We start from the raw sequence: 10,804 nt of genomic DNA on the forward strand, positions 1-10,804 counted from the left end.
TTTTTTAAATTTGAAGATAAGTATGATTCGCTTGTCTGAATTCACAATTCACGAAACACTAAGAATGAAAAAAATCAGGATTATCTTCTATTGCCACAAACACTCTTTTACAGGCATTTCCACCCCACATAAAAGTGGAACACTAACATACACATTCCTCATACAATCAATACAAAAACGATCTGACATTTTGGATACCAACATCGATCTTCTTCTACACTAGCTCTACAAAAATCGCTCGCACTTCCGGCAGGAGAACAACACGAACCCCCCAGTTCAGTACTACCCGATTTTTTGCTTGAACGAACAAGAACAAAAAGAGGAGAAAAAATAAAAAAGAATCTGGGTTTGAAGCATAGGAGGGAGACCAATGCTGCTGTTTCTACTGCTAGGCTCAATGTGGACGATCATACTATACTGTCGAGCTTATCCTATCAGCATCCAGCCGCCTTCAAAAAGTTATCGAACGGACTTGCTGACGGCAGCCTAAACTCGTTCTGAGCTTCAGTTGCGCATGGCTCTGCTCTTGACAAGACTGGAAGCCCGAGATCATTGTCATCCAAGAACAGGTTTCCAGCCTGCTGTTTTTTCACCACACAGAGAAGGAAGAAAAGTTGTTAGGAAGAGTCTTGTGTTCGACTGTCCAAACACCAATTATTATGTTACAAATATGCCACTATCTGACAGTTTAACATAAGTACCTTGTGCTGATTGCCAACATGTGACCCCGTCGTCTTGCTCTCTTCTTGAGCGGCTATCGCCATCAGAGGCCCGGGTTTGTGATGCGCGCTGATCAGATTGGACATCTTCTTTTGCTTTCCCATCAAAAGAGTCTCACAGTGGTTGGCCGTTTCCTTGTATGAGGCGTCGTCTGCCGTGCACATGGACATTCTGCCTACATTTGATGCCGTCTCCGAAACCTGGCAATCGCAATCAACTTCCACTTTAAGCGAAAGAATCGTAAAATCCGAGATGATTCTGTTTCCAGGATACTCACAGATAGCAGAAGCTGATCAACGCTGATAAGATTCGGGTTTTGAACAGCCAACTGTGTGTTCTGTTTACCGGCTCCAACCGACTCTGGGAAAGCATCATCATCAGCGAATATTGAGGCCGCCTACAAAGTGGTGAAGACGTAACATAAGATCTCGATAAATGAACTATTGTAGCGTCGACTAAACTAAATATACCTTGTCCAAGGATTTATTGCCACACAAGCATGACTTTTTATGCATGTGCCTTCCTTCTGAGCAATCACCAAGCCACGAGCCTCTAAGGGAGCCCAAGTCTTCAGGCACGAATTCTTTGAGCAGTTGCTCCCTCATTGAGGAAACCTCCGACTGAACGGATTAGCATTTGGACAGTAACTATGAGAAACGGTATCCATATTGAGCATACTATATCTAAAAACGACGAAACACAGACTTACTTCTGGTAAGTTATCCAAACTCTTAACAATTAGGGAAGTCAGAGATGCGGTTGTCTGTTCGTCGTAGATTTTTGTTCCAGAAATAAATTTCAGAGCTGAACTGTCATCTTCTTGGGATCCATATGCGATCTTTCCGCTTTCACTAGTCTGCAGCTTCGAGTCGTCTACCAAAGACAAGAATGGATCGATCTGAAATGCAAGGGAAAGAGAAACACGTAGTTTTGAGATACACAACTTGTCATTAACAGAGTAGTGAGAGATGAGAAACATACCACTTTACTAGTGAGCATACTTTTGACACGTGCAGCTACAGGAATAATGTCGTAAGCCTTCGATGCAAAGAATATCATCGAGTTTGCCAGCACGAAGAGGGACCTGCGACGTGAAGGCGGAAGTACTCCTGAAAACAACATTGCAGATGTCATGGGAGAAGTTCATAATAAGATCGATATAACTTTTGAACCAAACATGCTAAAGAGTCAGAAACAATCATCCTAAAATAAATTCTTGTGTTTCACGTATTGCGATTCAAGCTCATATCGAACGGCAATTAGTATGTAATTTTGTTGCATCTTCGGATTCGAATCATGGCCTATTAAACTGCCATACATATGACTTCACTATCATTTTGTGAGTAATTTGATATGCTCAAAGATACCTTCTGCAGCAAGAGAAACATCCCTCAATGAAAACGCCATCTGGAAACTTCGAACAAGTGCATCACGATAGGAGGTCTGCACCAAATGAAGAAAGAAATTCACGACTTGTAACTCATAATATCATTCAGAATGGTTAGACAGAATCAAACTTATTATCGAGATCGGCTAGGTACTTCATAGTAAATTACTTAACCAAAAATTACCTTGGCTCGAGAAAACAACAGCATCAAGCTGTAAGTGTGAGCTAAAGCTACATAATCCTCAGGCAAGTTTTCAGGAGCAACAGATTGTGCCCAAATAGATGAAAGCAGCAGGCTTATTTGGTGGCTGCTGAGTCTAAGTGGAACGACATCCTGGAAAATGAACGGGGCACATTAATATGACTGTTGAGTAATGCAAGAGGGAGAAACAGCTTTGAGGCGGACCATTTGTTTGACGGATTTGGTTGTGGAATCAGCGTCAGTGACCGGTGCTCTGAAGCTCTGTACTCGGTTGTAACCCGACTTGATTCTGTTTAATACACCACCGGTGTTGTTTCCCTGTCCCACATCACCTGAAGGCTTGCTTTTGTTTGGCTCAGATGCATGCTGAGCCCTCTGATGCTTCATCTTATCGAACAGCGCAGCTGATGAAGAAAACACTGAAACAGTTCTCGAGAGCGTCCTTGGGTAGAGGACGTTCTTCTTCGAGTCAGACACATCATGATCTGATTGTGGGGCGATTGAAGATGGCACAAGGACAACCGAGAAGATCTGGTGAGCACCAATGCGCGTGTCGTGATCTGGATGGAGCATGGCTGGAAGTAGCTGGTGAAACAACGCATCCGGGAATGCCTAACAAAAGAAAATGAAATCCTTCACTTAGAAAACTTATCAGAGAGAGAGAGAGATGCAGAGATCATCATCCTAAACAAAGTCTTGCCTTGTTTTGATAAGATAAATTAGGCAAAGAAGCAATTATTTGAGCTGTGCGATAGACGGCTGAGATAGTTGTTCTTGCGATAATGTTGATGCTCAGTATGTTCTCCAACATACTAGCCATTACATCAAGGATCAGACCAGCATCTCCGACCTGCTCATAGAAAACGAAACCGATATTATAAAATGCAAGTTCAAATGAAAAGATAATCGAATACTAATTGCAGGGTATCAACTATAAATGAACCTTCGATGATAGCTCGATAAGACATTCATCCACTGCTTCATGGAATTTCATGTTCCATTTAACCAAATCTTTGCTAAGATTTGCGTCATCGAGCTTATTATGTATGCTCTTACGCAAATGCTTCATGATATCGCTCACGGCACTAACTATAGCAACTGAAGACTGGATCTTTGACATTCGAGCAAGGACTGTGGTGACATGAACAATGTCGAGCTGCATCTCAGGTTGCTTAAGGACGTTTTTGTGATCGAGATGCTTGACTAGAATTGACAGCAAAAAGTGTGTATTTTGCCCTGCATAATCAATGGTAAGAACATCATCGGTTTGAATCAACGAGCTAGAAAGAAATTTATAGAAAGAAACCAAGGATGCAAACAGACCAGTATCATCCATAAAAAATTGCACATCTTTGAGTACAGGTAAAGCAATCCCGTCTTTGACTGGCCACATATTTCCACTATCAAAATAACGGAAGATGGATTCCATAACCCGACGCAAGGTTGTCGCCTCTTTCCCGAGGCTCGCCATGTTGTGCAGGCATACCCGGGACCAGAACCATGGGTTCTTGGAGTCCTCCCTGGAAGCAAACCAACACATTTTATACATGCAATCACTATAAAATCGCATGCTAAAGGAAGTGAAAAATCGAGCCAAGAAATTACTCTTCCACGTTGAGATTTCCTTTATCGTTCACAACCATTTTCCAAGAGGAAACCTTCCTTACAACATTCGGTGATGCAAAGACGCTGCCCTCAGTTTTACCAACTTCTTCCCCCCAATTTGTTTGGTTGGAATTCGAGTCCCTACTTTCATCTCCGTAATTTTCTAAGACTACCGTAACGATCTGAGCAATTAAAAATAAAGAAGTCAAAACAAATGCGACATAGAGACTGTCAGAAGAAAGAGATAACACACAATTCCTACATTATCAAATTCAGCTGAAATATGTGAGTTTTCGCCCATGAACCAAACCTGCACGAAAGATAAAGCATACGTGTAAGATAAATATGTGTAAGGATGGTTATACACAATCATAAGCTATACAAGTGCTTATTGCCAAAACTTTTGTTTCAATTATCAAATTCGAAGATACTTTATCAAATCCATAGATGATGAGGGAAAGCACGATACCATAGCAGATAGAGTTTGCAGCCCAGCTGCCCTTAAATGTCGCACCTTCTCATCTTCTCCAACTTCTTGGGCAAGCTCGCAGAGCCTTGGAATAAATCCATCTAAGGTAAACATGTAAGTTCCATCATTCTGCATAGTCGGGAAAACGAGCTGAATCAGTCTAATGCTTCCACACGGGAAACAGAGGACCCTAAGCTAGTAAAGGGCATCTGAAGAAACAAGTATCAAAACTAGCAGCACGCGACCTGGTTATTAACGAAAACAAAGAGCGATTGGCATCCAATAAGTAAAATTTCTTCGTTGTTTGGTTGATCTAGCAAGGTTTGAACAATAGTCATTAAACTATTTGCGAACAAAGGCCTGGAATACAATTAAGTTATATGTGTTAGGACTAGATAATCTCATTCATAGGAATTGCAACATACCAAATAAATCCAATGAAAGAAAATGGACATACATTTGCTCCCGGCAAGATGATATCAATTTCCTGTAAATACACATAACGACTTTCACAGCGTGAAAATTTTCATTCCTCAATTCCCTATAGAGTTTTTGCTCTAGGGAGCTTGTAATCTGTATTGTCAAAGAAGACCAAAGAGAAAAATACAATAAGCAATAGGTACAATGCAGCTGTAAAATGCAAAAAATGTCAAAGCAATTTGGTAAGTTCTCAATTTAAACACTAAACAAAAATACCTTTGGTATTCGAAAAGGGTTTCTGACAGCGTATTCACATAGTTTCCCAATCTTCCTGTCATTAGGCTCTTCGTCCTGCCAATCAACACCAAATAAAATGTTCTCGAGTTCCAAGTCCATAAAAACCAATGCATAAGGCCATCAGCAAAACTTAATAACGCCACAAACGAACTCCCTCTACATGAATCTATATTTGCCACGCCTCGCTCTCATTTCACACGTGTTGCGAAATATCCTAAGATCCCATCAGTACCATGAAAAGTTTCTCACAGCAAGTCTTTCTCAAGAATGATTTAAGTCATGAAACATGACTAGCAGCAATGGATTAACACACAAAATGTTAGACAACATGATGAAATGAAAAACAAACCTGTGACTTGGGAAAAATGTCTGATATCAACTTCTTGTACCTCTTCACAGGCTGTCTAGACCTCGCACGCATTGCAGGGCAAAGGAAACATAGATTGCCACATGCCGGCAAGACTTGCCTCGAGACTACACCCGAAACAACACCCATATTTATGAATTAACAAAATCCAAAAAAATCTTTTCTTGTCTTCTGCAAAATAAACCTCTTTCGAAATTTGAAATGCTTTTCTTTCCCTTCTCTGTAATATCAAAAGTCGGTTAGGAGAAGAAGGGAAAGGAAAGCCGGCAAGATCAACCAACCACTTCTGGAATGCCTGTACCACCCTACACAAACATCCATCACATTCATTCAAAATGCAATCTGTCAATGATTCAATCAAACCCGTTTCAGAAATAATCAAAATTCAAAATAAAACCAATCAAGATATCATTTTTCTTTTCTGGGCTCAAAAGATTCTTCATCATGAACAGATTATGCCAATGCTCAATACAAAAACACAAATATTCAAACTAAATTGTCTCCACAATCTTGATCAATCACAGAAACAATCTCCATACACATAAAGAATCAGTGTGTTGTGGGACATTTCTAAAAATCATTTCTTGGACATTTCTAAAAATTATTTCTTGATCATAAAAGGAATAAGGCTGTCGTAAATTTTACCTTCAGACCAATGCCTGTAGAGAGCAGACCAGAAGTCTGATAACTCATCAAAAAAGATTTTGATTTCTAACAATGCACCGCTTCTATAGCAGCTTCACGCGCATTTTTTGACTATCATAAATTGTACCGTCACAATTTATTTATTTTTATTAAAAAATTATTGAAAAATCAGCTGAGCTGACATTAATGATTATTGAAATGATATTGTATCAAATTTTCATCACTCGCAACATGTAACGAACTTATGAAATGTGGGTGGCCGGCTAATTTTAATTAGAGTAGTTGGAATAGTTGTCACGGATTAAGGCAATCATATCGTATTAAGGTTCATAAATGGAATATTTATTGAGGCCCAATTATTAATTAAAGAGTAGCTAGCTTTTTTAAATATAATGACTGATCGTTCTTTCTTCTTTGAGGACCATTCATTCTCAAATACATTCAAAAGATTTCTATTTGCTTATAGTAATATTCTTTAACTTGTAAGTAGCTTTCCATAGGACAAATTCGTAAGATAACATATAATTGTAACGTGCTGGAAATATTTTATATTTGCCATTTTCTTTGTCAAGTTGTACAGCTAATATCGTATCAGTAACAAAATAAATAAAGCAAATTAAAGACAAGAAACCACTTAGCAAGAGACTTAACTTTGTTCTACAATTTTAGGGAAAAAATGCTATCATGCTCATACAAAAATTTGAAGGAAATAAATCTCGAGGCGTTATGTAAGAGTAGACTAATAAGTGTAGTAATCGAGTATCTTAAGGTATGGAAAATGAGAAGATGCTTTTATGATTAAAAAACGTAAGTAGATATGGTCAAAACAAATGATGGTGTCCACCTTCATTGTCTAAGTAAACAGCAGAAATTGTAAATTAGGGCCGCTTTACAAACCGTCAACTTTCTGTCTAATACTTCTTCACTTCAAACATTCTTTATTTCTTTACAAACATGCCTCCACGATAAAGTATGCACTTTCATCTCCACTTTCACTCAATTCTCCCTTAAAATGCACTCAAGAAAATGATTGCAAACATGAAAAAAAATTACTTTTCAATTTGCCTCACACTATTCTTTTGTCTGTAAATTTGTGCACATGATTGTGTTCTAGTAACCAGCAAAAAAACTTCAATCAGCTTGAAGCAAAAATCGATCAAGTGGATTGGTTAAAATAAAAAACTAAAGGAACAAAAAAAAATTCTGATAGGTTGAGTGTAACAGAATGACAAGCCCATAGATAAGTATGAGATGTTTTACAATGAAATTTGAATCTTAGATTTTCAATAAGACCCTACATCTTGATATGAATCCTTGTTACAAAATCTAAAGCGCTTTCAGTCACACCTCGAGAATTCTTATGATATAGGAAAAAGAATGGGTAAACTATATGCAGAATACCGGGAATCAGCTGATCTTTCTTGGTTAGGCTTTTGACGCACCTCCATGGTCTCTCTCCACATGCTCTACGAGCTTAACAGGGTCACGGAATCCTTTACTACATTTGGGGCAGACATCAAGTGTGGCCTTCATAACCCCATGCTTCTCGTGGACCTTCTCCACGTGGTCCACGAGAGCTCCAACGCTAGAGAATCTCAACTTGCACTGTGGACACACCTCCACATGATGGCTGGTACTTGTGCTCATGCTGCTACTGTTCTGTGCCCCTCCATTTGTACTTAAGGCTTGATTGAATTCATTGCTCAATTTTGTCATCCCCGCCTCAGCTGAAGCACGGACAGACGAGGCTAAATTGAGGAAACCTGAAGTCCACTTCGATGAAGATGAGGCTGCAGCTTGCTTGGGTTCATCTTTTCTGCTTTTGTTCAGAAACCCCATAAACTGAAATGATGGTTCGGATTTTCTGGGTCCCGGGCAGCTGTGGTCAGGTCCGAACCGGTGCTTCAAGCAGTGGTCGTTATTACAGTCCCGACACTTGATTGTGTTTGAGAATGTGAGCAACTCTTTGCATCGAGGCACGGGGCATTTCCTTTTCTTTGTGGCTTGTTCATAATTTGATGGATCACAATCAATGTTAATATGTGATTCCCATGTAATATTTGGATCTTCCTCAGGAATCAAGCGAACTCCTTTAGCACAAAGGGGGCAGACGACGACAGTGACATCATTCTTGCCAGCTTTCGGACATTGATGCCTGCTGTAGCTCCGGTGATCAAGACAAAACACCTATACAAAGAAAGTCAATAAATATTAGGAGCATGTCTGAGAAACAAAGGAATGATGGGGAAACTAAAACAAACATCAAGGACAATGACAATCATGTTACTGGATCAACACAACACAACCATGTCGCTGAGTCAAACTCTGAAGAAAACACTGAGATCTAAGCCTGGACACCAATTTCACACATTGAAGAAGACAAAAGAAATCACTTGATGATAGGAAAAAGGAAATATAAAAATGAGTCACATTTGCCACATAAAGTCATAGACTATCTCCAACAGGAACCAATGCTAATTAAAAGCTAAAGCAATTACAATGTCTCATTCAACCCCTCAAAAAAACTTATCAAAGAAGCTTAATATTCAAAAGTCCTAGTGCAATGCAGAAACAAATCATCCTAGCGATAGAAACTAGATCTAAGCGTATAAGAAGTGCTAACTTATACTTACACTCAAGCAGAAGCAAATGCTACAAACATTAACCAAATCACAACCAAAACGCCAATGTATCAGATCTTTCTAATTCAAGAACACAAACAACATATAGCACTATATGGAAAACCGATGAAACATACTTTTTGTGGTCAGCAAAATGTCAAGGCAAACTCAAACCCTAATCACCAAAAAAGTTCTGCAAACATTAACACCATTCGGTCTTTATGCAGATAAGGAAAACAAACAAACTGGTATCCATCGGAATAATTCCAGCTTCAACCCATTCCAATCAAGAACCAAAACTCAAACCAAACACAAACTGAACAACGCGTATAGATTCAGAAACAGAAGCAGAATCATAATCACAATCATAATCAGACCTTTTGGCAGCAATCGCAGGTGAAGGGCAGGAAATCAATCTGGCGGCAATCATCGACGCTGCAGTGTTTCCCGAGATTTGGGATTGCCGGAGTCCCCATTCCTTTATCTCTTTGTTACGAATCAAAAATACGAATCCTCGAATTCGGGATTCACAGTGAAGAACAAATAAAATCGGAAATTTTGGAAAAAAAAAAAAACTCCGGCGGCAGAGATTCCGGCAAGAGGCGAGGAATCCCTAGATTTGCGTCGGCGGATTAGGAATTTGGGGTCGAATTTTCAGCTTTATTTTCTCTCCCCAATTCCGCGTTTGAGACGGAAAACGAGACAACGACAACGCGAAGCTTCCCAAATTTTCAACGAGGAAGAATTTAATCGACTCATTCCTCCTTGTTTTTTATAGGGGTAATTGCATCATAAGCACAAAATATTTTACCGTTGTTTCAATATAGTACAAAAGTATGAAGTTCATATATTTCATACAAAATATTTAATTAGTGTTCAATATTAATATATTCCATCCAAATCTCTCTATCACCGTTACTTATCTTATTTTTTCATCATCTTCTCTCCCATCTCAAAATCCTCCTTGCAAACCGACCGTTTGATCAAAAGAAGATATGAAAAGAATCAAACCGGGCCGGTGGTTCATCAACACGAGGGCACAGTTTGTGACAACTCCGGCGACTCTGGCGCCTTTGACGATGAGATCAGAAAGCGGCGACGGCGTTGAAGAGCTTGACGTTGGGGCGGGCGAGGAGCTTGCTCATGATGGCGGAGGTGAAGAGGGCGGCGTGTTTGATGACGACGTAGTCGTCTGTTACGGACTCAATTCCCACATCGGTTGTGAGAACAACTGATGTGGGGTATATAGACTAAATGAGCTCTCTCTCCTAACAGGCTAGTCTTTTGGGATGAGTTCTCCTGTTTAGTCTGTATCAATTGGTGCTTTCATTGAGAGCCCAAACGGCTCGGAGTGGTGGTCGGGCAACGAACTCGCCGTGACCAACGAGTGCGTTTGGGACCGCTCGGAGTGGTGACCCACGGAGTGGTGGCCGGGCAAAGAATCCGCCGTGACCAACGTGGCCGTGACCAACGAGAACTCGGAGTGGTGGCCCACGGAGTGGTGGCCTGGCAAAGAACCAGCCTTGACCAACGTGGCCGTGACCAACGAGAACTCGGAGTGGTGGTCTGGCAAAGAACCAGCCTTGACCAACATGGCCGTGACCAACGAGGACGTTGGCCCTTAAAGGAGGGTCGAATGTTACGGGCTCAATTCCCACATCGGTTGTGAGAACAACTGATGTGGGGTATATAGACTAAATGGACTCTCTCTCCTAACCGGCTAGTCTTTTGGGATGAGTTCTCCTGTTTGGTCTGTATCATCGTCTTGCTCGTCGTAGGCGATGTTGAGCTCGTCAAGGAAGCGGTGGGCGGGCTTGCGGACGACCATGGCGGAGAAGAGCTGGCCGCTTCGTGCTAGTCCACGAAGACACCATTCATAAGATAGGATTATTACCATTCTTCACTCAGTATTTGTCGGAAAGCGGCGCCTTTGTCACAAACATGACTGCAATCTCCCCTTCTGCTGATAAAGAGGGGATTCTTGAAAAATTCAAAGAGCTGAGGGAGATGCAGACATGGGTTTTCGTCGTCCACATGGCGCAGCCCCTCGCGTCGCATTTCTTCAAATTGG

General features: G+C 40.6%; 2 protein-coding genes across 3 annotated transcripts; both read right to left on the reverse strand.

The window, feature by feature from the left end:
- Positions 1 to 65: 65 nt before the first annotated feature.
- On the reverse strand, positions 66 to 6,269 carry LOC121798736 (protein SEMI-ROLLED LEAF 2-like). Of its 2 annotated transcripts, none has more exons than XM_042197880.1 (20): positions 6,113 to 6,269; positions 5,450 to 5,772; positions 5,080 to 5,154; positions 4,841 to 4,956; positions 4,629 to 4,743; positions 4,384 to 4,512; positions 4,177 to 4,224; positions 3,915 to 4,096; positions 3,633 to 3,829; positions 3,253 to 3,545; positions 3,010 to 3,159; positions 2,514 to 2,921; positions 2,292 to 2,441; positions 2,088 to 2,163; positions 1,702 to 1,829; positions 1,430 to 1,618; positions 1,191 to 1,340; positions 998 to 1,117; positions 702 to 920; positions 66 to 578 (listed from the first exon to the last, which is right to left on the reverse strand). In XM_042197880.1, the coding sequence occupies exons 2-20, from the start codon at positions 5,594 to 5,596 to the stop codon at positions 435 to 437; spliced, it is 3,036 nt and encodes a 1,011-aa protein (XP_042053814.1). In that variant the 5' UTR covers positions 5,597 to 5,772; positions 6,113 to 6,269; the 3' UTR covers positions 66 to 434. The 2 variants fall into 2 exon arrangements, with proteins under 2 accessions (XP_042053814.1, XP_042053813.1); XM_042197879.1 differs by having other exon boundaries at positions 66 to 581.
- A 1,061-nt stretch (positions 6,270 to 7,330) lies between these two features.
- On the reverse strand, positions 7,331 to 9,486 carry LOC121801375 (zinc finger AN1 and C2H2 domain-containing stress-associated protein 11-like). The gene is made up of 2 exons (XM_042200854.1): positions 9,111 to 9,486; positions 7,331 to 8,299 (listed from the first exon to the last, which is right to left on the reverse strand). Exons 1-2 carry the CDS (start codon positions 9,207 to 9,209, stop codon positions 7,538 to 7,540), a joined length of 861 nt encoding a protein of 286 aa, XP_042056788.1. The 5' UTR covers positions 9,210 to 9,486; the 3' UTR covers positions 7,331 to 7,537.
- Between the last annotated feature and the right edge of the window lie 1,318 nt (positions 9,487 to 10,804).

The sequence above is a fragment of the Salvia splendens genome, chromosome 4 (assembly GCF_004379255.2).
Source record: "Salvia splendens isolate huo1 chromosome 4, SspV2, whole genome shotgun sequence".
NCBI classification, from domain to species: domain Eukaryota; kingdom Viridiplantae; phylum Streptophyta; class Magnoliopsida; order Lamiales; family Lamiaceae; genus Salvia; species Salvia splendens.